This window comes from Falco peregrinus, chromosome 8, assembly GCF_023634155.1.
Source record: "Falco peregrinus isolate bFalPer1 chromosome 8, bFalPer1.pri, whole genome shotgun sequence".
NCBI classification, from domain to species: domain Eukaryota; kingdom Metazoa; phylum Chordata; class Aves; order Falconiformes; family Falconidae; genus Falco; species Falco peregrinus.
This window is the reverse complement of record NC_073728.1, coordinates 19,378,309-19,404,757: the sequence shown is the minus strand read 5'-3', so window position 1 is coordinate 19,404,757 and position 26,449 is coordinate 19,378,309. Positions and strand designations below refer to the sequence as shown.

Genomic DNA, 26,449 nt, shown 5'->3' with positions numbered 1-26,449 from the left:
AATATAAACTCTAAATAACATTAAGTGCTCTGTTTACCCATTCCAGGCACTGGAGTAGCAGGGGATCCAGGGCGTCTTGGTAAAACATTTGACTGCAAGGATGGTACAGCAGTTCTTTCTGGGGGTCCGCTCAGAGCTGACGTGTCTCTTTGCAGAACAGGAGATGCTGGAACCAGTGTTTTTGGAGAGCCTTGTTTGGAAGTTACAGGCAGGGGTGTAGAAGCATTTCTTTGAGCTGTGGTCCTCTGACGAATTTCTGACAAGAACACATGCATACCGAACTTAATATCTAGCATTATAAGCAAGAGATTAGTAAATGTACATTAATATCATTACTCTGATCAGCAAATTACAGAGTCAAATAAAACCAGAAAGGTCTATAACTAAAGATCACCAGCTACAGGGCTGACTGAATTCGTGTCATTGAAATAAATCCCACACAGAATACTGTATTTTAATAGCAATAACCATTAACTGTTAGATACTTAGGGCAAAACTCTTCTAGAAGAAAATTAACAGATACCTACCTTGCCATTCAGTTCTCCAAGGCAGAATGTTGGAGATATGAACAACTAGATTCAAACCACAATGTACAGGCAGAACTGACCACTGTTTTTACTCTATGGTTTAAACATGCTTCCAAGTATTTAACTTTTCACAGGACCAAAAACTATTCAGTCAATGTATAAAACATCCAGACCAAGCACCCAGTTATTAGAAAATTCTCAGATTGGATAAATAAATTCTAAAGCCAGAAGAAAACATAATGCTTCATTAAGATCACAGTTTCATTCACCTTTTTTCAGCAGTCCTACAATAAGCCATGTGCTTGTGTTGTCGTGAAGCCAAAAATGGGCTCTGCTGGAACATGTCCTTACTTTTACCTCTTCTCACTCTGCTATTAGTTACTATTAAATCACTATTATGAAAGACTTAAGTTTCCTCTGTTGTTCTTACCTGAAGCCAGAGTTCTCCTTAACCAATGGGATTATGATCCCATTAATATATTAAGGTTTGGATATTATATTATTCATACAAACCTCAAGTTCCGGTATATTTATATACACTAGTTTGTTCCCCAAACAAGACAGAAACTGTGCTCATGAACAGCAGACACCGTCATCCATTCCTCATCCCATCTATACCCAACCACCTCTAGGGAGCCTTTGAAATACACGATTTCAAGAAAGGAAATTGAAATGTAACCCTTGCCTTAGGGCTGCAGACATTAACATGGTTACAAAGTGACAGCTTAGTCTCTAAAAGGTACACCCCAACAACGCCTACACTTAAGGCTATAGCAACCTAGAGTTAGAGTCTAGCACCCCTATTAGTTTGAACAAGCTTGCCGGTCTGCCTTCACAACAAATGGAATTTAACATTAGAATTGGACTTTAAATTCATCTCCCTAGGTTTCAAGATTAGAAAGATTTTTCCTGCTGACGTTGTCTCAGGCTGGAAGAGTTTAAATCTTTAGCAGGCAATTTACAGGTCCACTGGCAACCAGCCATGGGGAGATGGGTGTGTTAAAGTCTGAAGGAATGATCCCTGCACCTGAAAGTACACCACTACTACACTAAGCTTCTGTATGAGCCAGAGAAGGCAGGGAGTGCGCTAATTTGCTTACACTAGCTAAAAACAGAGTTGCTATCACTGGAGTACTTAGTCAAACAAAAGTTCTGTTGGAAAATCATCAACATCTAGTGCCAAGAAATTGCAACATACATAGCTTATGTTCTTGCCTACTTTTATGTACAGATAAATAGGATTAATATACACAAGAAAGAAAAAATGACTCTTTGGTGTCATCAGGTACACCGACTACAACTGCACAGTCTTAGTAAAAATCCACGTAGTTCAGTTTCCTACAGAGCAGAACAAATTACTAGTTCTCCCCCTCATGTGCGTGACCACATTACTTCATACAACTTTATCCTCCTAGTTAGATTACCCAATGACTAAAAAGATTTCGAATTTTAACTTTGTTTTAGCAATTAAACTTCGTCCCCTCCCTATTTAAACTGTCCAGAATCTGGAAACCAGGATAAATTGGTGAGGCAATTGCAGAAGTTCCATTAAACTTTCCTTGATGACTTACTTCTATTTTGAGAATTGTTCCTCTGTTGAAAGTTTTATTTTAATCAATAATTCATTTATGATGAACTTCACCATTGACATTTCTTTGAAAGCTTTTTCTGACAGACCTTAGTAATAACCTTGCAAGTCTAACTACACTAGAGTAATTGCATTATCCCCTCCATGCCATTTGACAGGCATGACTCATCTATAAACAATATATTGACTCTGCCCTATGATCTATTTATCTATATGTTCAAGTTTGTGTAAGTTTTCAGTCTGTTATGTTTCAAAAAAAAAATCAAGCTAAAAGGTATGCAATTACTCAACTCTTCTAGCTCCACAGATCTTCAAAAAATGAGTGACAAATATGAAGCCTAGACCCACTTGATCCAAGATCATTTTAAATACCTATAAAAAGACATTCTAATCCACTGGTAAGATCTTCTTTTTCATTATAACAGCTACTTTATTATGGTTTTACATATAAAAATGTCAAAGACCATGACTATAATTTTCACATATGGATGTTACTTCTACATTTTGGAGGCTTTCTTCCTATATCATATGGTTTAAGCATGTCAGTTTTGGTTGCTTAACTGCTCTGAGTGTTTCAATAGGTCACCGATACATCCACATGTCTTCTGAGCCCATAATACACTATTCCTAAGCAATTTTCATGCCAGCTGCAAGAGCTTTGCCCCTTTTGCCTGTTCTTTCTGAAAGGTCATTTTTGGCAAGCCTCCTTTAGAAAGTTACTTCCACTTTAACGACTCTTTCCCCATATTTTTGCTCCTACAAAGATGTTGAACTCAAGTACTTTACAGTTAGTATTAAGAAGATGTGCTTCAGTAGGTTTTAGTCTCATTACAGAGGTAAGAACGCAAGACTCATTGCTAGTTCCCACAAAATGGTATCAGGTTTTTCACAAGGCTTTCCCCCCACCCTCCACTTAGAAGTTCACTTGACTTTCACTCTATTCTTATTTCATATTTAAGTGAGCTTGCCAAGGCTCTGCTGCTCCCCAAGTAAGAAAAGTTACTAGAAGAATTTACATTATGAGAAGATGAGAAACGCTCTCCTTGCAGAGACCAATAGCCCATCCACCCCAGCGTATCAACTTTTGGAGTGGCTGTAGATGTTAATGTCAACACTCAAAACTCTGATTTCTTTTGCCCACATCTCTGATGCCACCCCCAGATCCATAAACACATAGTCAGGGACATTAGAGAGTACAATCCTGCACAATCATTTTAATATCACATATAGACCCTGTTGCCCATGAACTCCTCTAATTCCTTTTAAACCTGCTATCCACTTCGACAATAACAGCCCTAATATTCTCCTGCAGTAACTGGGTATTATCTACATACTTCTCAAATTGCCTTATGTTGAGATGCAATGTGTTAATAACGAGCCTCTTCCAAAGTTCAGGTTTCCGTAACTTAAGTTCCACAAGTTAACCAAGTAACATGTCTGTCTGATCTCAACAGTAATACACTACTGCTTATGTAGTTTTAATAACATTTTGCAGTTTTCCCAAGTTTTTTCTTCCTTGAATGATTTTTGTGCATCTGCAAACCAACTGTATGAAGACAAAGGACTTAAAATTAGAACTTTTATTCTTCTTTGGACTAGAGTTCAAATTCTGCAGTTACCAGCACTGAACAACACAGATACATAAGCAGACATTACTTAACAGGGCCACTACTCACAACTGATGATTCAGTATGATCTCTTGAAGAATATTAAGATATCACCAGTGGCGAGGCAGCTGTATTTTTCATGTTTACAATCAAAACTCTTTTATTTCTCCCTTATTTCAAAACTCCTTGATTTTTGTAGAGAAGAATACATCATTTTTAAAGAGCTAAAAAGCACAAAGCAGGTCAATATATAGTTCACATAACTTGTTGGCTTTAGAGGCAAAGACCAACCGAGAATTTACTTTCTTCCTCCTCATGCCTGTACCCATCCCGCAGCCTGCAACCATCTGTTATTGCAGTATTTTTAATTCAGGTCATAGAGTGATCTCATTTACAATACAGCCCTGCTAACAGTTGTATTAGCACAACAAATGGAGCAGGTATCAACAAAAGGATATTGCTGATAAATATTCCACTGCCAATATATACTTACCCTATTTTTTTCATAGGGTCAAAGTACTATATGCTTATCAACTCTATCCCTCAAAACATTTCTGAGTAGATGAAATTGCACACTTGTTTTTTCAAACTCCTTTCCTTCTGGATTTATAGGTGCTTTCATATTCCAAACTGAAGATTCATTTGAATCATCTGTTAAAACTACAATTATTTAAGAAGCATGTGTCAAAAATCACAAAACCTGCAGAGCAAGCTAAATAAGTATGCAAATTGGGGCACTACCAGTTGTTTTTTCTAAGAACCAACTATTATACAATGCTGATGAAGTCTTTGTACTAATTGGTATGACGTACAAATTTCCTTTTCAACTGGTAAGCCAAAACCATACCAACTAACCTTTCATCAGCTGCCTCATACGCAACACTGTCCAATCTGATTACACATTGGTCATTATTTACCCTCTCTTCAAAAAGGGTCAATTACAGAGCTCAAGATAATGAGTTCTGCTACCTGGCTAGTTTGCATCCAAAGTGACCAAAGGGAAGATCAAGGAAGCTTTAATATTAACTTGTTTTAATATTAACTTGTTCACAGATATTTTATTATTCCAAATCACTGTAACTCTACCACATACACCAAATTACACCACAACCACATTAAGGTGTCATCTAGTTACAATAAGTTATATACTGCACAGAACAGAAGCTAGTATTTGGTTTGGGCAGATATTAGCAATAAGCTAGTAGATTTTTAATAGCGAAAAACTGAAATTACCGCATGTACCAAGAACAGGTTATTTAAAAAATAAGTCTCCACAATTTCACAAGCTAAAGGCAAACAGAGTGTCCCTCCTGAACCATACTGCATCTACAAAATATAATAGTTTGCATATCCACTTTCACATGGATAAAAATCACCACTAATTCCAAGTTCAATGTTGGAATTCCAATTCAAAAATTGGAAAAATGAGAGGAAAGGAAGTTTTGCTGTATATGAACAAAATTATACAGAATCATAGAATCATTTAGGTTGGAAAAGATCCTTAAGATCATTGAATCCAACTAAGCTGTGATAGCTTACAAAATTTATTTTCCAAAATCCTTTCCAAAGCTAAATTGCACTTTTATTCAGGATAAAGTAAATTGCTTACTTTAATGTGGATGCACCCAAAGAAGCTGAATGATGTTTGAATCAGAGGTGTACTTTACATTCTCTCGGTTGTGTCCTCACTTAAGAGGTCTCTGGTTTACACCACAACATCTCAGAGAACAGCACTTACATTCTTCTCAAATGAAACTTAACATGGAACCAGTTTACAGCTAGCCCTAAGTAAAATCCCCTAAACACATACAGTGTAGGCAAATGCCTCAGCAACAACTCTTTCACTGTACAGATCTACTCCTATTATACCACTTATTAATACAGACCACAGCCTATAGCGGCTGGCTCTCAGAAATACTTCTAATTCTCTCAGAATCTGTCCTTTATAGCCTTTCTATTAACAGTCAAATCAAAAATCAACACAACACTCCACAGGCTGGATCCAACTAACCTGCTTTTGACTAACGTAGAACCCTATACCAAAAGCACGTGCACTGTGTTTTGTAAACCCAAACATACACAAGACTTGTTAACTAACAGAGACTGAGCAACTCACTTGTCACCATCACTACTTAAACAGGCTGGGCAGCGGGGAAGAGAACTGTTGTGTAACTCCTTGGGAGCTTCAAAAATGCTGGTGATATATCTTAATAAAGCCAAGGTGACTAAAGACTTCTCATTGTCTATTTAATTTACAGCTAGTTATCTCTATATCTCTATATAGAAACACATTTCTAGGCAGTTTCATCCCCTGGTCACCATTACTTGCATTCTACAACCAGATCTGTCACCCTGCTTCTGGAATGATTGCTAACATATCTCAAAAGAGAACGATGAACAGGAAGAGTTTAAAAAAAAGACTATCTAAACAGGTATGACGGAAAATTCTTGGCAACCACCCATGAGCTGAGAAAACAAAAGAGAGTGTCAGAATGGCCCTTCAGCCTTAAAAATCTATGAATACTGCAGAAACAGAATGATGGGAGAGACAGGTAAGGAGCAAACTTCAGAAAAAGCTGTTGTGCCCAAGAAGAGATAAAAAAGCTTTACTGCTAACATACTGCACTGCAACTACCCACTGTCAATGTCAACAAGAAAAGGTGGTTTAAAAATATTTTTATGGCCATTTGAAACTACACAAAAAGAAGAAAACTGTGGATTTGACCACGCAGCTTATGAACACCTTTGTTAATAAATCCATGCTCTGCACACATCCAAACCAGCACTCCAAGAACAAAAAGACAAATAAAAGTTTGGTCACTCACATGAATTTGACACAAAGTTGACAGTTCCAATACACGCTCTGAAGCACTAATCTATTTTATGTGAAATTATGCACATCAGACAGTGCAGTTTAATTTGAGCACCAGCTCCTAAAGGTCTAAATTGGTTATAACAACAAACTAATACTCACTCTTTGCAACAGAGCTTTGTAGGTACCTTCAGCATTGTAAAACAAGGTAGCCTTTATTATACTGTGTTAATACTAGCATTTTTAGTTTAACTACAGCATATTATACTCAGCTTTACAAAAAACTTACAGTAGTTTTTCTGCATATAATTTTTAATTTATAGTCCATATTTTTAATACAAGCATTCTACTGGGAGAGTGGGGGAAAAATATCTTTTCAGTCTTGAAACCTGTGTGCGCAATATAAAAACACCACTTTCTTGAAACACATGCAAGTTTTTTCTATTACTTTTATTTTTTTCAATAGCATCTTTAAATGGAACATCAAACTGGTAAAGAACTGTCCATTCTTTGCACCTACAAAATATCCAGTTTCTGCCCTACCTCTGTGGAATCTCTCCATCCACCATATAAAAGTATTTTAAGCATTGTATTAGGAATGCTCTAACTAGCCAGAAGTAGGAACAGAATTGAAAAGCTAAGTCAATGAACATTACATAAGATTTGAAAGCACCTTAGTATTGTAGAAAAATTTCAAGCATGCCACAAGAAATTAATTTTCTGGCTACTTTATCATCAAGCACTGTTAAACACCAGAGTGAGTCCAGAGGGGGGCCACAAAGATGATCAGAGGGCTGGAGCCCCTCTCTATGAAGACAGGCTGAGAGAGCTGGGGTTGTTTGGCCTGCAGAAGAGAAGGCTCCAGGGAGACCTTACTGCAGCCTTCCAGTACTTCAAGGGGAACTGCAAGAAAGCTGGAGAGAGGCCTTTTACAAGGGCATGGAGTGACAGGACATGGGGTAATGGCTTTAAACGGAAAGACAGTAGATTTGATTAGACATAAGGAATAAATTCTCTACTGTGAGGGCGATGAGGCACTGGAACAGGCTACCCAGAGAAGCCATGAACGCCCCATCCCTGGAAGATTGTTCAAGGTCAGGCTGGAAGGTGCTTTGAGCAATCTGGTCTAGTGGAAGGCATCCCTGCCCATGGCAAGCATGGGGGGTTGGAACTAGGTGATCTTTAAGGCTCCTTCCAACCCAAACCATGCTATGGTTCTATGATCCTGCTGTCTAGAAAAGCATCAGACTTTAGTAATAGATCTGAAAAATACAGAACAGTAATGGGCATAGTCTAATAAACAGTCTATTAACCCTAAATAAAGGTCAACTGATCTACAAGTTTTATCACAGAGAGACTTCTGAAGTGGAAATCGCTATGAAAGATGAGTGTCTATGCTAAAGAGCAGCTGTTTTACAGGGCAATTACCTTGTCCAGGTCTTGGGGTTGCAGATGTTCCAGCAGATGGCAGTTCAGCCTCCTGCCAATTAATTATAAATAACATTATCCAACTGTTTGGCTCCATAGTATCTTTCATATTAAATCACTATCAATACCAAGAGTCTTACCTTTGCACTTGATCCCGGATCAAACCTTTCAAGGATTAATTTAGCAGTCTTGTAAGTTTCCTTCTCCATTACTTCCTCAAGCTGGAAACAAAAGGTTTCACACATCAATACAGAATTCTTCGAAGTATTTTCCCCTCATATCCTCCCACTTACAAGCAACTTATCAATGTTACCAAAAGGTGAAGCTCAGTCCAATGAACCCTTGTTCAAGCAAGTTCAGATACCTGCAGATTTTCTGTATTCAACAGAAATGAAATTTTGCTTTCAAAAATACTTTCTTAACTAATGGGCTACTTGTATTTAACAGCTTTATTGCAAGGAAACACCAAATATTGCTAATTGTTTACATATAATGAGGAGAATAATTACATGCACCAACTTCAATAATGGAATGTGCAAAAATCTATCAGCCATCATTATTGGAAGTTATTAGACATGACAAGCGAATGACAGGCAATTCCTTAGATTTATTTCCTCATAGCACTTAATGCTATTAATTTAAGGAAGGTCGTTAGCCAAGTGCTTTACAGAATAAAGTCTCTGTGCCAATTAACTGCTGTCAGCATCGATTTTAGATTATTTATTAGCAGAAGCAATTAGCTTGCTGCAAATGCTGTGAAAACTCACTAACTAGAGAACAGCCATGGAATTTGCTGAAATGCCTTTAAAGGCTGAATCTCCATCTTTACAGCGATTCAAACCACTTCTCAGAAAAAAGGAACATGTTAAGAATTTAAATAAAAAAATTACTGAGAACTATGCATACTTTAGGGAGTGTAATTAAAGCACTTCATTATTACAGCATTTTATTTACAATGCACTCAAGTGGCTTTATAGCTAATACATGGGCTTAATTAAAAAAGTAATCAGTAGTAAAGTATCATTTTAGTGATTAACAGCCAACATCAGAAGAAGCTTAACTTCAACTATCTCCACTTTAAAGTTATGACAAATAGCTAATATGTATAGAAATTACAATGCATTTTACAGTTATCTTAAACAGACCTTTTGTCCCAAATATGCTGACTAATGGCCATGTTTAGCTAAAAGTGAGGGGTCTGTTTGTTCTTAAGTTTGCTGTTGGCATAAACTGCAAAACTGAAAAGGTCAGTGGTCAAAAAATTAAGTTCTCTCAAACTCATTTATCACTACTAAAATAACAAATGGTGCAAGTTAACATGACTTTTACACCATCATTTAGCTAGTGAGAAACTAAAGTTTCAGCTGTTCTGCATATACAGACCTTGTAAGGGTTTTTACCTTTAGACAGACCTCAGAAGCTAAATAAAATTCGCTCATTTTAATGGATACACAGTATCCATTAAACACTCACTCCTACACACTACCTGAAGTTTAAGGCAAGGAACACTATCCAGGCTGTTAATTAAGGACTGTTGAAACAAAAGGGAGTGAAAAGGGAAGTAAAAATCAATTTCCTAAACTTGTATTTCAGCAGGACTTTGGAGTTAACCCACTAACTTCGTAAAACAAATGCCACACACTGCAGTAAGATCAGAATTAAGAGTCTAATAGGAAAAATAAATTATTTATTGCTTATAAAAGTGAAAACCATAAGGCAGACCTTTATATGAAGGGGTAAGGTTAGTGAGGTGAGGCTGCCAAGTGGGGAAGTGTTAACAGTCAGTGTCAATATCTGGCCCCCATATCAAAATAAAAAATGCCACTTTACATATACTGAACATTCATGCATGCAATTGTCTTTGTAGCCACACAGGAAAATGAGAAATAACATTCTGCAGGACAAAGTGACCTTTCGGAAGAAAAAAACCTGGAAGGCTCCACCATCACTTGACACTTTCCTTATCTGACACACTTCTTGCATTTCAGTATTAGATAATATGGTAGTTATTTGTGGATATATAAGTTTTGCAAAAATAGTAACATTATCATGAAAGGGAAAAATTTAGCTCTCATCACAAGATTCAGATGTCAAAGTTATTTTCACATTATATAGTTATTAGATGATTCAACAAGTTACTCTTCATATTTTGAAATTCATATACAGCTTTATAATTCCAGTAAAGCTAAATCTGAACAAGAATTAAGTTTCACAACTGACCACAAGTTTCTTGACAATGTACAGAAATAGTCAAGATTTCTAAAAGCACACTCATAGTTCTCATGGTTCTCCTTCTAGGACTTATTTTTCTAAAAACCAATTGAATTTTGGCTGACAATACTAAATACTAAGGAATCAAACAGGTCAAAATTTACTTTTTGAACAAATTAGTATAATTACTAGAAGCATAGTTACCAGAAGCAAGTAAGGGCCTAAGTAAGCATAGCAGAAGAAACTGGCTTGTGGACTACTTGTTCAATGCAAATCAACATACTGACTTCTGGTGTATTCCTCATCCTGAAGCATTACCTTGGGAAGGTTACCTAGTGCTGAGCACTGGCTCACTAATGCAGCAAATTGCTTGACACCTACTGCTCTTTTTCATAATATACTCTTCAAGATCCAAAACTCTTCTCACAAAAACATTTCTACTTTCTGCCAAGGTCTAATTCATAGTCTGTTATTATCAGCAGCCTTAAATACTGAGTAACCAGGATCACAAGTGAAGTCTCTACGAAAGTTAATACCAGCCTAATCATGGATTTTTCAAACTTTTTTCATGGAATTAACCACATCCTAATAAAGAAGTATGGTTATATACCACATTCTCTCCTATGAATAATTGCATGGATGGCCTCCTCTCCAACCGGCAACCAAACAGAATTCCTGTAGCAACACTATCAGTTGCCTATACTGAAAAGTAATATGAGTAATGTATTTTAAGCTTCTTGTGAAATTTAGCAACTGGAGGTCTTAAGTATTGGCACGGTGCAAACTACTTACGTGCCATAATGCTGTGTGAGTTCTTAAATTGAATTACTTGGTATGCTGAACCCAACTATGAAGAAGTTATTTCTTTAGGTTCACACAAAGCCACAGGATTCATTTCGGTCTACCATGTTAAGATAAGCCAGTACACACAGCTAAAGTTTCCTTAAAACAGGACATAAATTGTTTAAGCCACAATAATCAAGTATACACTGGACAGATCCATGCAAACAGTAAAACAACCAAAGTAACTCTTTTGTGTGAACACTACATTGAAGAAATACCTCATTTGATCGTTCAGAAAATACAATTTCTAACCATATTTTGAGCTTCCAATTGCACATCTGCAGTACCCTAGCATATACAGGGTAGACAAGACTGGGCTTATACAACAACCAACTCCTAGCAGAGGTTTTGTCACATACTGAAGGTTATCAAACTATCTAGTCTTCTATGCCTGGAAGGCTCAAGGTATGAAGTTCATTAAACAGTAGTTATTTTAAGTAACAAAATTCACATGCTGCATTTTTTCCATTATTAACATAACTCCAAGTCACCCCTGAAATCAGACTTTTTACTTGGAAAATTAACAGATACAGCTTCATAAATTCTTACCTGAAATGGCTAGGAAGTTTTTCAAGTCTAATGTTGTATTACAACTGAGCAAACTTCAACTAAGTTTAATTCTGACATGAGCAAAGTAATTACTATACTACGTTCACAACTCTGTCCTCGGGCTAAGAATTATCCCATCTTTAAGACTGCTGCTCCAGGTAAAGTCTCCACTAATTCCCACTTGCAGCAGATTAATATGAGTCCTGTACCCTTGCTTTAATATGCTTAACCCTCTGAACTTGCTCATCTACACACATTCAGGCTTAAGGGCTGACATCTTCATTAACAGAGAACTCTAAGGCCAAAATTAGAGCTACACAGTCACGAACACAACCAGAGCATCCCTTACAATCAAGGAGAGAAAAAAAGTTGTGTCTTGAAGTAATGCCTTAATTAGAGCTAATGAACATAATCCCTAACCCAAATCCATAAATAAACACCCCACATGTTTTAAAAGACATTCACTAGGAAAAGTAGTGTAGTCAGTTCTGTGGAAAATAAGTATTACACAAACCTTGAGACAAAGTAGAAGACAGACAACATTAATGGGCATTTCTAGATGAAGTATCTGTATTTCTATTTGTCAGGTATTTTACCCACATGAATATCCATGTGATTATGCCACCCAAGACTGAAGCCTTTTGAACAGAACTGAAGTTCTATTGAGCAGCTCACTGCTCAGCCACCAGGGCATCGTACCTAGCAGATGAGCTTACTCCGTTATAGGTACCCTTCAGCTCATAAGTAATGTCACTAGGGAAAAGGTGGACTACATCCCTTTAAAACACAAGTACTGTAACATTTTTCAAAACAATGTCTGCAATTTAAGATTTTTCCAGCAATGGGGTAGCTGAGCTGCAGTGAAGTGAAAAACCATAGCTGTTGTGGCAGGCCGACAGTGCCTAGACAGTTTGCATTACAAATACACAGGAAAAACATAATTTACTTATCCCAGATATTTTGAGGATCACAACAAATATCTTGGTAATTAATCCTATTTGCACACTCAGTAGCAAATCAGAATCTAACAGGGAAACAAATCCCCTCCCTCCCCCCTTCCCATTATTTTACTTAATGAAGGTTTTTGTTTTGTTTTACTAAAAAGTAGTGTTGCTATAATTGTATGTGGCCACAGATAGTCTGAAGGAAGTTAATCCAAAACAAAATCAAATCTGAACATTATCAAAACCAAATTATTACAGAATGCAATTTTTGAGTGTTTTTATCTAAAATATAAATTATATTCTGTCTCATTACTTGCATCTACTTTCAGCTCATTTCAGCATGCTAGGTTTCATGTATGATGATCTCATTTTAATGCTTAATTGAATACATTTAAATTATGATGAAACTCCCTAGTCAATCTTCTGAGTTAAAACTAACACTGCACTTACTGCAACCTCTTGTTGAGTATGTCTTCTGTTTCTGGTTCCTTGCTATGATCCAGGCACCCATATGATCAAGAGATAATCATGGACTAATTCCCCTCAGACTGACAAAATAGCTGAGTCACAGGTTACTGGACTTCTCAGAACTGTTTTACTAATCCTATTTAGAAGTCTGGCATGCATATATACTAATGGTAATTCATATTTCCAGGTTTAAACTCTCCAGTTATACTATAATTTTTATATTGTTCACAAAGTATTCATGTGGTAGTTTAATTTTTAACTACTGGCTGCTCTTCTACAATATGTTATTTTGATTTTTTTGCATATGCAAAATACATATTTACATCTTGTTTCAACTGCATCAATTCTTAAAGTAAAAATCTCCCCCTTATAAACCAGCTTTTTCCTGACTAATCTTTTATTCAACGCCTTTTCTCTAAAGTGCTTCTCACAAAAATTCAACATTACTAGTTCTTCTAGAATAAATATGAAGATTTACATGATTACAGAAAAATAAACTTAAACTAAAATGAAAGCTTTACTTTAAGATACCAAAAACTGTTTTTTCCTCTATTGCGCTTTTTCTATTCCAAGAACTTTCCCTCCAAAGCTACCCAAGGACTATGTAAATTGGTGATTAACTAATTCAGTTAACCAGTTTTCATAAAATAAAAACATAGTTGTTATATTTCATCATTTATTTAATTCTCGGAAAATGTAAGCCTCTCCAACCCCTCTTTACCACCTCTCCAACCAAGAACACTTCCTTTTAATAGATTCCTTAATAAAGGATTAGCAGATATAAACATCATCAAATCCTCTTTACCAAAGGGCAATAACAATTAAGTTACAGCTTATTATTTTTACAGCTACATTTTAGAAGTGATACAAAACAGAGAAGATCAGTGAAATCTGTTTCCCCTGTAAAGGCCACATAACACCAGATTCCTACCTGGCTGCTTTTTAGTAGCTTTGTTCTGGGTTTTCTATTAATTTAGCTACCACAGCAAAAACCAGAAGGCATGAGATGAACACTTTGGGAAACTCGTTAACAATAAAGCCTCATAATATAATCTTTGGAGTTTTTTGGGGGGAGGGGCTGTTTTGTTGGCAGGAGTGTGGTGTTTGGGTTTTGGTTGGTTGGGGTTCTTTTGTGGTTTTGTGGTGGCAGTTTTTAAGTTTTGCCTTGCAAGGCAGGAGATGAAGTCAACAAAGTAAACAAACAGAGAACTCCCTTATGGAATGGTTACATAGAAAGGAAGCAGCTTTCAGTTTTACAAACTTCACAAAGAGTGCAAGTTATCCAAAACTTGGAACGTTTTCCATCCTGAATTTGTCTTACTGAGATTACGCTGATCCAGTTGAAGCAAACAGCTGGCATACACCAGTTTTCCACTGTTAACCTCACAGCTCACAAAATACTTGGCCTCAAGAAAACTGACAGGACTGATACATGACAAATTTTTTAGAGGAAAGAGCGTCATGGAAGAAATACGTAGTACAAAAATACGATGGAGGAGCATGGGAAATAAGTGCATTCAAGATATAAACAGTAATCTCTTTCTTGATGAAAGAGTGACTCCAGACAAGATGGAAGCCCTTTTTGCTATTTATGAATAAGACATTAAGTAATAGAGTAACTATTGTATTTGCACTCTATGTTCTTAATCAGTGCAACATTTAATACTTTATGATCCTAACGTGAAAGTAGTCAGTAATGAGTAGGTTAAAGCATACATTTTCATTTTCTGACAAAACAGAATCACTTCACATAGATGTAGCAACACTAAAACAGTAGGCTTAAGGTAGACTACAAGGAGACAATTTATTCTCATATCCAAGCAATCCTTTGTAGTTTTGGGGTAAAGAAAACCTTGTGTGCTACTAGAAAATGTACAAAAAAAAAAGAAATTGCAATAGTTTAACTTCCCTCCCTCTGCTCTTCATCTATACATTACAATCAAACTCAACTTGCACAAACGTAAAACCACCTCAGTGGACCAAAACAACTAGCTTTTCCTGAAGTTTTACTTACTATTTTCTTCTTTTGAGATTTTAAATCTTCCAGTGCATCATCTAAAAGAAAGACATCATACATTACTTTTCAAATACAAAAGAAGAGAATTTCAGCACATTCTAAACATTGACTTCACCCTGTGAGATCAGGAAGAATTATGCACTGACCACTACCAACCCTACATTAGTAAACTTTCTGTAAAATAACCAAAGTTTTTATGTGGAAGTAAATCTTTTTAAATGCTAAACTGCTTATAAATTATAGCCCACTTATCACTTTACAGTTATAACTATTAAAAAGTTTTATGTACCATTTCCTCATTAAGCAAACCAATTCTATCCAGTGCCCTGCTTTGACCTTTACATTAAAACTGGTACAACAATGGACCAAATACACTTAATCTCATGAGCCAAACTACAGAAAAAAGCTTGAGGTCTAAATATTAATATATCTGAGTACCAGATTTACTGGCTTCAGTATTTCACATAAGCCTCTTAACACACACTAGTTTCAAATGCCAGGTCAAATCTGAGCTTCAAATCTCAATCTATTCCACACTTTCAATACTTTCAAGCTTCAGCAAAAAAAACAGTTTTGTAAAGAAAGCTACCAGAAGGCCATTTTACTACTAAATGTTAAGAGACTGTTAAAACTAACCTCTCTAAAAGGAAGGGAAAGAAAAAGGAAAATTCCTCATGCATTTGACCTAAGTCAATGCTTGCAGCTTGGAACTCATGGAAAACTCACCGTAATAAACCATCGCCTAATATAGAAGATATTCTCTTAAATTCATTTCTACCATGCTCTTCACAGCAAGAGTTTAACAAAAAGTTTTACAACTTTTTCCTCTTCTCAGCTCTACTAGAGACAAGCAGCTACCTTCAAGATATAGCTATTTCTACACATTTTTCAGTTTTCAAAAAAAGAAAAAGCTTCAGAGAACTACAGCAAACAATATCAAAACCCACCAAACATTTATAAATAAAGATACAAAAAAATATTTAAGTATGCTATACACACTTTTTTATACTACTTCAGGAACACTACTGTTACTTGAAATTAAGGGAACAATTATTTGAACTTTTCCAGAACGCAGAAACCCATTTTGATAGAATAAGCCACTACAAAATGTACAAAATGCTAAAACTAGGCATGTACATATTTGGAAGTTTATGCAATGAAAGGGAAACTACAACAATCCCTTATTAGTTAAGATGAATAGGACACAGAACACAAACATATTTAGCACTGGGCCGGACCACAGAAGATAGACAGTTCCAGGAATAGTGCATCTTCAAATTAATAAGGTACCTCCTCACCAAATTTTACATTTATGTTACAACACTGCCTCTCATTAGCATCACACAGATTAACACCTTGAAATGCACTGCAATGCAGTGTGGTATCATGCAGCCAAACAAATAGCACAATACAGTCAGCTGTTAACACTTAGAAGCTGCTTTTGGTACAGAAATGCCTAGAACATACATCTTCAAGCATAGCCTCCCACAAAGCAATGCAATTAGTTTAAACGTGGGCATTTGTTTCTGATCACTTTACCTCCTGTATTCAACAAGAACCTCATGAAACACCTGCCCCTTCAAACATAGCCAAATAAATGGCAATTACTGCAAAGTACTCTCAAGAAACCAATACATCTAATCCTAATTAAACTGACAAAAAAAAAGAATTCATACTAGAGAAGTCAATACCTGCAAGATACCTCATTCATTTTCCCCACACTTTGGGACTGATAGCCTAAATCTTCCTCAACAGTTGTTCACCGGCCAGTCTTAAAATGTGACATTCCATAATGTCTCTACATCACCTTTCCTAGTGTCTCACCAGGAATTTTCCTCATTCAGAGCATGGCTCCCAAAACTGGTGTATGCTGGTTATCCAGTATAGAGCTTTACAGTATTAAATAATCATCTCAAATGACTCCATGTGTTATATTATCTTAAACCAGAATAAAAGGCTAGCTTTGAGCCACTCATTTGCCAGTTTACTCTGAGCTACATTTTCTTCTGCTTTACTGCTGTAACTTTTGAACCGCACATTTGATTTCTCTTTTCCAAATACAGGACTTCTATCTTTCAGGTAAAACACTTTGTTTGCACCTGATCTGTGGAACAATGCACAAGCAATTTCTCTTGGCATGTTCTAACATCTACTAAAACCTGTCATACATAGATTCAACAAAAGCGCTAGACTTCCTTGTATGCTAAAACCAGCAATAAAGACATTTAAGCAAACTAGAAAAACATACGTACATTTTTTTCCTTATTCAGCCATGAAATGCAAATATATATTCACCTTAGAAATTAATCACACAGCACCACAGAGTATATGGACAATTTTATTTCTGCATAAAAATGTATGTCCTATGCTTGCATTTCAAATGCAAACATTAAGTTTAAGAAAAATTCCAAAAGTGATGTTTAACTCGTAAGCTGTCACAAATTAAATACATCATGTTGTTCTTCAAGTCATAAAACATAGTACAACATTGAGGTTTTCCTGTATTATTGCTCACATCACCATGAGATATTGTTACAGGCTGGACTGCTTTCAAAGAAAGTCTCAAATGAATTCTAACTACTGCAGGTAAGTGCCACAGATACAGTTTTAAATTCTGCATTAGAATGAATCTGCATGTTCTTTAACCACTTTATATACATATATAGTTGAACATCTGCATTACTTTTTGGTTTTGTTACATACCTTCAAATTTTCCTTCGTGCTCAAAACCACAAAAAAAACCACATGCGTATCCCTTTTCCTCTCAGGAAAACAGAAGCATGCTTTGCAGAACTCAGGAGAGAAAAATCTGTCTTGACAAATTAAACATTTATGCTATAAATCTCTTTTCTTATACATAAAGATAGCAGGTTAAGACTGCTGGAATACTTGCAAGATGCAAGTATTAAAGGGAAGTACTACTATTGTTTATATTTCCTTTCCCTCACTCCTACACTACATTTTATTCCATTACACTTTGAGACATGCAAAGACAGCAGAAAGTTACCACAGTTTTGTAAGTGAAGTGGAAGATTAAGCTGTTTCCTTCCTGTTCTTTCAAGAACTGTGCATTAGAGAAATAGTCTAGCTACTACTACCCATTTTAGCATCAACCAAAGGGCTACTCTTCTCTTCCTAGAAGCCAAATTATCAAAAATATTTACAATTTCAGAGCAAGCATCATTCCCATATTGTTCCATATTGTAAAAAACAACAGAAAAAAATACTTACTATTCCTCTCTGTCCTTTTGGAAAAGAAAAAAATGAGCAGTGTTCTTATAAACCAGATTCTTTAAAACAAAAAGAAGAATATTAGTTAAAATATATTACAGTAACCATTTCTGAAGTCATTTAGCAAACAGAAGACTTACCAGATGATTTAACTTTGCAAATACAAAAAACAGAAGTCTTCAAACACTATTTATACAGAAAATTAAGAATTAAATTAGTATCTTACCAACACTGCTCTAAATAAAATCCTCCTATTAAAATTTAACCAAGTATTACTTACTATAGGTAGAAATACTAAGCAAGCAGCAGCAAGTAACATCATTGCTTGCTAAAATGTTCAGCGGGAACTTTTTAAAAATTAAGGTATGGGCAGCTAGCTGAAAATTACTTACTCATCATTTCTTATTTAATAGATTTATGATGCATGATATCCCGAAACACAAGCTTACCAGCTAAGGCCCAAAATTAAGACCCAGGAGATTAGTGGGAAGAATTCAATACCAACAAAGACCACAAGGTACAGCTATCGTACAAATGCTCTCTCAGGTAGGGTTAACTGACCTGACTGCTGGCAATTTTAAAGAGCTCTGAATCCACTCAAGTTTCTGTAGGTTTTCAGCTGACTCAGCTCAAACAATGCAGCAGTTTATCTGTGCTTAAGATAAACTGATCTATGACCATTTTATATCTGAAAGGTCTCTCTGCAGTCACCAGGACTTCATTTGATTTAAAAATTAGAATTGCTTGTAATTATGAAGTTGACACTTCTCCTGGCAAGTTATTCAATCTAAGCCAAGTGGCAAATCTCATACTTCAAGCTCTTTCAAACATCTTATCCAAAACAGTCCCAGTACCAAGCACTATATAATAAAGCCCAAAGCAGCAATCTTTCATTTAAGAAAAAAAATTGTAAAGGCTAGAAAGGTTCTCTGAAAAACAGCTAGTCTAAGAAAGCATACAAGACTTCAATATATCTATATATGAAGCTATAAGATTTCAAATAGCGTTTCGGCTTAATTCATAAGAACATCTTTTGAATGTATTTAATGGATGCCCAGTTCAAAAGGCTTTCAAGCATTAACAAAACCTGAGTTAGGTAAGAGACAAGACAAATGGAATGTGAGAGTAACTTACTCATGGTCAGAAAAACAGAGAAAGAAGTTTAACTCTATGCTACATTCAATGGCATGCTGTAGTAACTACTCTAAGAATACAGGTGGCTTTGCCCACTTAGACAATGCAAGATGTGTCTCTTCATAAAGTATCAAATAAATGTTTTACAGGGTTTGAATCACTTGAAAGATTACATTACACAGGCAAAAGCATTACTTTTTTTTTTTACTGTATGCTTAATAAAGAGTATTCTACCTAAAGCTGTATTCTAAGCTAACAGATATATGGCAGGACTTCATGAAATAACATTTTCTCTTTAAGAACTTTGAGGTGAAAGTTTAATAGCAGACCATTTCAAACCAATTTTACAAAATAAAAACATATTTCTCTGAAAATCAGAACATGCAAGATGAAACAATCCAATTCAAAAGAAAATCACTTCAAGAATAGCATCGTTCTAACATGCTAATATTTTTTTATATACATTTAAAATTAATGATGTTACATATTCCCAGAACTTAACTCACACTACCAGCATCAGTAACTTGCTGAGACCCTAAGGGAATGACCTAAGGCACAAACAAGTTGGTGACTGACTGCAAGCTGGAAAAGGCAGACATATTCCAGTTTGATTAGGACTGAAAAAATCTCTAGAGTTATTACTGGGTGGCACCAGGCATTCAGCATGGAGTCACCTCTTGACCGAGAACAAAGACAAGCTGGCAGTTACTTGCCATTCATATCTGCCAAAAAAAGCTGAAGGGGAACAAGCTTAAGAGAAAAAATCAGATAAAACAGTTGCACATCATAAGAGAACAACAGTCTAATTCTAAGTGTTAGTAAACTGATATCCAATTTAAATTTTACAGAAACCTACCTTTAAAAAAAAAATAAATAATTGAAGGACAAACTAGAGACTAAAAACCCAATGTGAAAATTCACACCACAGCACTAGAAGTCACCACCTCCAGGAATACAAGTTTTCATTGCTACACTAATCCTAACACACCTAAGTGAAGGGAGGCTGGTAATACTTCCTCTCCCACAGGCTTCCCCTACTAGCATGAGCAAGCCTCACATGCTAACAACAAGGACTTTCAAATCCTTGTCCTTAAGAACAAAATCAATTCATATTGCTGCCAAAGATTAATTTGAGCTTTAATTTCTGTATTAATCCTTTCCAGTCAAGATATTGCTGCCCATGAATCTTCTCCACAGGATTCTGTAGCAGCAGCGTATTAGTATATTATGCATAGCACAGTATGACTTAGAAAAAGCATCTTCAAGTCGATGTTTTTTGCAGGTTATGTTATGCTGACCCATACTACTCAAACTCACAGAACCTTAAGTATTTACATTCAACTTTGCCTTTCAAGTCTAAAGCTAGGGTACTGACAAGTCATGTTTTCATACAAAGATGCTGTACAAATAGACAGTATCTATGATGTTCATTTCAACAAATTAGCAAATGCACTGTGGTCCCTGTCGGTAGGAAAGATGCTCAGTAGGCAGCTTCTCCTCCTTGGTAGTCTGGGGGAAGGGAAGGCAGGAAAGCAGCAGTTTAGTGAAGTGGGAGCCCATTTTTTTTATTTTTAGAAAAGCAGTTGTCTTAGAAAACAAAAGCCACTCATGAGGATCAGCAGCCAAACAGCTCAGGGGAACAAAAAAAACTATACAATACCCAATGATGTTAGGATATTTTCTGGTTGAAGACTACAGTCAACAATTTTCCAGAAAAACAGCTAATTACAGAAAACTAGTTCTCAACATATTTAGGCTGATGACCTTTCAAGTTCTTCTGTGTTAACAGTCACCTAACATGCAAAAGTAAGTTTCTCCATTCATTCTTGTATTTTTTTTCCCAATTTTATACACTGTATTTTACATACAGGCAATGTATCTTAGGTCACTTTCATATAGCAGCGTTACTTTCCCAAATAGCACTAGACATAAAACCCAAGATAATGCTCATCTGCTTATATTGCAGGTGTCCAGATACAGGTCTGTGTCTATTATTTTAATAATTTTAATAAGCCAAGTAACTTCAGATGCTAATACCTTTTAATGGTAAGACTTAGTTCTACACTAAAACCAGACCTATAAGAGACATTTCTTTCAAAGAAAGTGTCTGCCTAGCTACTTGGATTTATTTCACAAGAAAAAAAAGTTATGACAACTCATGGATTGTCAAAAGCAAACCTAAACCCCTGCTGAGATGTATTTCCCATCTCCTTTTATCAAAAGAACAGCAGTTAGAAAAAGAAAAAAAGACATATTTACTTACATCAATGGAAATGCAAAAAATGGAAGTGTCATAATCAACCTTTCTGTCCATTCATCAGGAAGACACCAGAAATATACAATTAGGCAGGTGATAAGGTAAAGAACTGAAGAGTAGAGAAGCAGCCTTCCAACCCATAGTTTCTGTAGCCTCTGATTTTTTTCTCTAAATTCTTCTAATGTCTGTATTTCCTGTAAATAAATAGGGTTCAACCTTCTTAGTGAAATCAGTGGGCATTTTTACAAAGCTGGCTTTAATTGTTTTCTAAAATTACCCATATCAATTTGATACTTGATTAGAAACATCAAGCAGCTTTTTGATAAACAATATTTGCACAAAGGTAACTCATAGCATAAATACTTCACACTATTAAGGTTTCGATGTGGGCCATTTGCACTGTACTAGTAGTAACACGTCGTTATTGGGAAGAAGTATTACAGATCAGCACTTTTTCCTTTTTGTAATGCATTAGTGTATTTGGGACAAGAGGAAAATGCTAGTATGAATGGCAGTCTTTATGATAAGATAAATCACTAACCATACTTTGCTTACTAAAACTTTCATCAGGCACCTGTGGAATTTCAAATGCTGTTAATACTTTTCTATTAATATTTAATAAATTCATTTAATACTTTTCTACTAACAAATTGCTGAAACCTCTTTGTCACTTCACATGCTTTCATTTCAGTATCCTCCTCACATCAAGAGTGAAAACCTGGACATCTGAATGTTGCTTTTTGGCATATTAATAAGTGATCAAGCAATGCTCTGTTATGTTACCATTTTGACTGCATTTCAAGTGACAATAGGAATACTCACACTTTCATTAAAAGGAAAACAAAAAATATCAACAGCATATTTCAAAACAGTTAATTTCCCCATAGAGTACAGACATCTGTCACAAATGCTAGCTAAAAATCACAATTGATTACTGAACCGTCTATTCAGTTACTCTGCCCCTGACCTTATTTACTACTACCACAGTTACAACTCTTACACTTAAGACCATACATTGAAGCTTTTCTAATGAGCCTGACGAATGGAACTTTGCGTTAGTGACATTTTCCATTACACAGGAGTTTAACCATTAGTTATAATTAAATTGTGTAATCAAGCCAACTTCACATTCATTCTCATTTCAGACTCTCTAAATATTTAAACTGTAGTTTCTCACAATCTGTTATACATTATGGTTCTTTTGTTAAATGACTAAGGGGAAAAAAGGTAGCAGTCCATCTGAAACTCAAAATCTGTAGTACATCCAACTTGAATACTTACCAAAATAATTTTAAATTCCATGACAGTGTTTTACCTAATGTGAAAGAAATACACAGCCAGCAAAAAATGCGTATTTCTAAACAAAAAGCAAACAACACACCAAAAAGCAAATACCTACCTTATCAATTTTCTCTAATACTTCTACAGTGGAAGGCTTTGCCTGCTTACAAGAGAAAGAACAAAGATGTTAATCTCACTAAAAAAAAAGTCAGTATTTTGAGGATTACTGTACATTAACAGCTTCCTAACACAGATCTATTCTTAACAGATTAATGTATTATCTATTTCACATAAAGCTAAGAAGCTTTCCTACTTTAATAGTGACAAATAGAAGGTACTGTAATGAATCACTGTTTTACAGTTGGTATTGTTATTAACTGAAGGCTCCTCTCCTGCACCACAAGAGATTAAAACCTATAATGCATGTACAGCCATAACGGATGTGTGGGTGGGAAGTAAAACAAGGAGATAGTTGATAAGTAGAGAGGATAGGCAAAACAAAGATAAATTCTCAGGTTAGGGCTTCCCATATATTACACTTTTTATGACTGTTAATTCCGCACAAAGACACATGCTCTAAATAAATTATAAGCAACTGCAAATAAGCATTATCATCTCTAGTAAAATTCCCCTTAGAAGCAACTTGGAATTCACCTTCTAGGAATCTTTCCTTAGTTCTGAGAACTATAAAGCCATTATCTTCCCCCATCCTTCAGGCCACAAATTCAAAAACCATAGCCCAAATCGCATGATCATGAAAGCGAGTTTCTTTCTATTACATGAAACTGAATTTCACCTAAACTTTTGCCTTTAAAGGAGTTTTGTACAAAAGGCTCTGAAATCAATTGATAATATGCAAAGGCAAACCCAGACTAACAACTTGCACCTGCCAGAAGAGTAGTTAAAAGCCTCATGCCTCTTCCTCAAACTCAGTACACCATTCAATAATATACAAGCCAATAAAAGCAGTTAGGAAGACTTGCATAGATACACACAGCTACCAAAATATTTGTTAACACAGATGCAGAATGATATTCTGAATGTATCCATTTTGACCTGAAACAGCCATCAATCTTTCAAGTCACAGATGCTGCTGTATCTATCCCAATAAGCACCAAAAAACTCTTCAGATTTACAGAAAGAGTTAAAACATTTCTGTAAGTTGTTAACCAAACCAGTCCCAGCCCTGGTATTGCAAAGGAAATAAAGGACAGCTACACATTTTCAGTTTAGCGATCTGGCAGATAATATTTTTGGTCACTGTATCTCACTACTGGACTTTAAGTGACATATTAATGGGAAAAGTTCAGCACTAACATTCGGTATTAACAGTCAGCCAACAGGCATTAAGAAACATGTCCCATGTACTCCCATCTTCCAAACTAAAGATTATTATACTGCTACATAATTTTACTTACCCTCCATCTTGAAAGTAATCCACCCATCTTCTTTTGTGGACAAATGTTGGCAAAGCTATCAATCTTCTACAAGAATTCACAGCTAGAAGTGAAGCATTAAGTGCTTAGGAGTGATCTAACAGCATAGTCCAAGATGCACAAATTTATTCCAATATTTAAAGGAACAAAAGCATCGCATAAAGCCACTGCCTAGTTATCTACCAATATGTTATTTTAAAATGCAGTCTTCTATTTTGTAGGCCATCTCCTAAGTCAGCTGATCAGCCTTGCTGCAGCCAAACTTATTTTTACTTTGGAAATATTTAACCATAGTCCTCAAAAATGGAAACACAAAATTACACTAAAGTCACCAAAATTCTCCAGCAGAAAAACAATTCTAAAAACTTAAAAACTTAAGCAGGATTATTTAAGAAACTGTTTTCCAATTATTTCCTCTGCTGCTCATAAGCATCTCTTAACATCCCTTTTCAGTTGTCACTCTAGTTATTCAGCATTAATATCCTATTTGTAAGAAAGTTCATCTCCAACAAATATACTTTCTTCTCATGCTCTCATCAACAAGAACATATTGAATAACACTACTGTTCTTCCTCTGTATGATCAGTTTTAAGTTCAAATAATCAGTTTCAAAGAGATTCCACTTGCTCTAGGAAAGCACTACACTGGCAGGTCTCCCCTGCACACAATACACAATGCAGTCACCAGCACATCAAATGGCCCTAAAGCAATTCCAAACGTGCAAACACTGCACAGCTCACCCTAGACAAACCTGGAACAGCACTAATTTGACAATTCAGGTGTTGGTTCTGGAATCAAAAGTGTAGCAGCTCTCCAACAGCAGGTAGTTGAAATCAACTGACTTTGAACCTTAGGATGGCAGAATTTCTCTCCAGTCACTTAATTTACAATTTTTTATCCAGTGAATGAAAAAGTGATCAGTTCATAGCAACCCCAACAGTAAACTACTGCTGAATCTCAACTAGGGATCAAACCTTTTTAACTCTGGAATGAAACAGCAAGGCTTACTAAAACAAAGCACCGATCCAGTTAGGCAGAAATGTAAGTGATTCTTATCTTATTAAGTTACCTTTGGCCAAAAAATAAGACAAAGAAACATCATTTCAATTCAAATTTGCCTCCAAGTTGTCTGAGGCTGTCAGAACAAATTAATATAATGTAGGATACACACGGCTCAGTAGCACAAATGCTACCATAGTACAGTAATCTCTTCACCCTTTAAGAATATCAAGGACTTCAGAATCCAGAACTACAGAGCCTATGATTTCAAAAAACAATCCTTAAAGATAAGGAAATCCCAATTTGAAATGCTGCCAAAACCAAGCTAGAACAGATGGACAGATTAGCCCTGCTCCCGCCAAATCACTGGCACAAAGAGGTGAGCCACAGAAAAAGCACAATTACCCCTTGGATTCAAGTAAATTCTCAAAATAATCACTACTATATAGCAACTCACCTCAATAAAACAGCAGCAATATTTATTTTTCAAACACTCAATCTAACACTAAGAATTTTATGCAATTGTTCACTTTGCAGTTATAGGCAAGTTTCCGCATGACGGGTATTGCAGCAGATCTGAGCAGATACTTTCTTTGCAAATATTTCTACAGATACAGATAGTACCTTTATTGCAAAACAATATGAAAGCTATGTTAAATAGCCAATCAAGAAGTTTGTAAACTTAGCACAAGGTTCCAAATCTAGTTTGTTTTCTAATCACCGCCACTGTTGTTAGAAGCAACAGTAGCTCTCAGCTGTGGACACACAGAGACAATGAGATGCTCACACGGCGTTTGTGTGTGCCATTTTCCTTCAGGCCATGGTTTGAGAACCTCTGCAGTAGAAGTGTTAGAAGATCTTTTGGGCATAGGTTATCTGTGAGCCATTGGTGACACAGACCTTTGTCAATAACACATTCACTGCTACCTCTACATATGTTTTTTAAAATATCTGGCAGATACATGGAAGAGAAACAGGTTTGACAAGTGTCACCGTGCGCATAATTTTACATGAACTATGATGCTGACAGCCTTTACATATGCTGCTTTGCAAGTCAGTAACACTACCAAAACCCTTCCCCAAAGAGGTATGGCCCCAGTCCCTTAATAAGAGTCAC

General features: G+C 35.9%; 1 protein-coding gene across 8 annotated transcripts in view; it reads right to left on the bottom strand.

Moving 5' to 3' along the window:
• Window positions 1–26,449, bottom strand: part of LNPK (lunapark, ER junction formation factor) — a 170,881-nt gene that overhangs the window by 26,547 nt on the left and 117,885 nt on the right. For 5 of the 8 annotated variants that reach the window (XR_003554309.2, XR_003554310.2, XM_027786329.2 and 2 more), the window contains exons 2-9: window positions 24,316–24,397; window positions 23,016–23,060; window positions 21,623–21,810; window positions 18,226–18,284; window positions 14,992–15,032; window positions 8,103–8,183; window positions 7,963–8,014; window positions 38–256 (exon numbers count right to left, since the gene is read on the bottom strand). Coding sequence is in view for 6 of the 8 variants with exons in the window: in XM_027786329.2 (XP_027642130.1) it covers window positions 38–256; window positions 7,963–8,014; window positions 8,103–8,183; window positions 14,992–15,032; window positions 18,226–18,284; window positions 21,623–21,810; window positions 23,016–23,060; window positions 24,316–24,342 (712 nt within the window). In the remaining 2 variants the exon portion in view is untranslated. Of the gene's footprint in view, window positions 1–37; window positions 257–7,962; window positions 8,015–8,102; window positions 8,184–14,991; window positions 15,033–18,225; window positions 18,285–21,622; window positions 21,811–23,015; window positions 23,061–24,315; window positions 24,400–26,449 lie in introns of all 8 variants that reach the window. The other 3 variants (XM_055811338.1, XM_055811340.1, XM_005237124.3) reach the window with 3 other exon arrangements.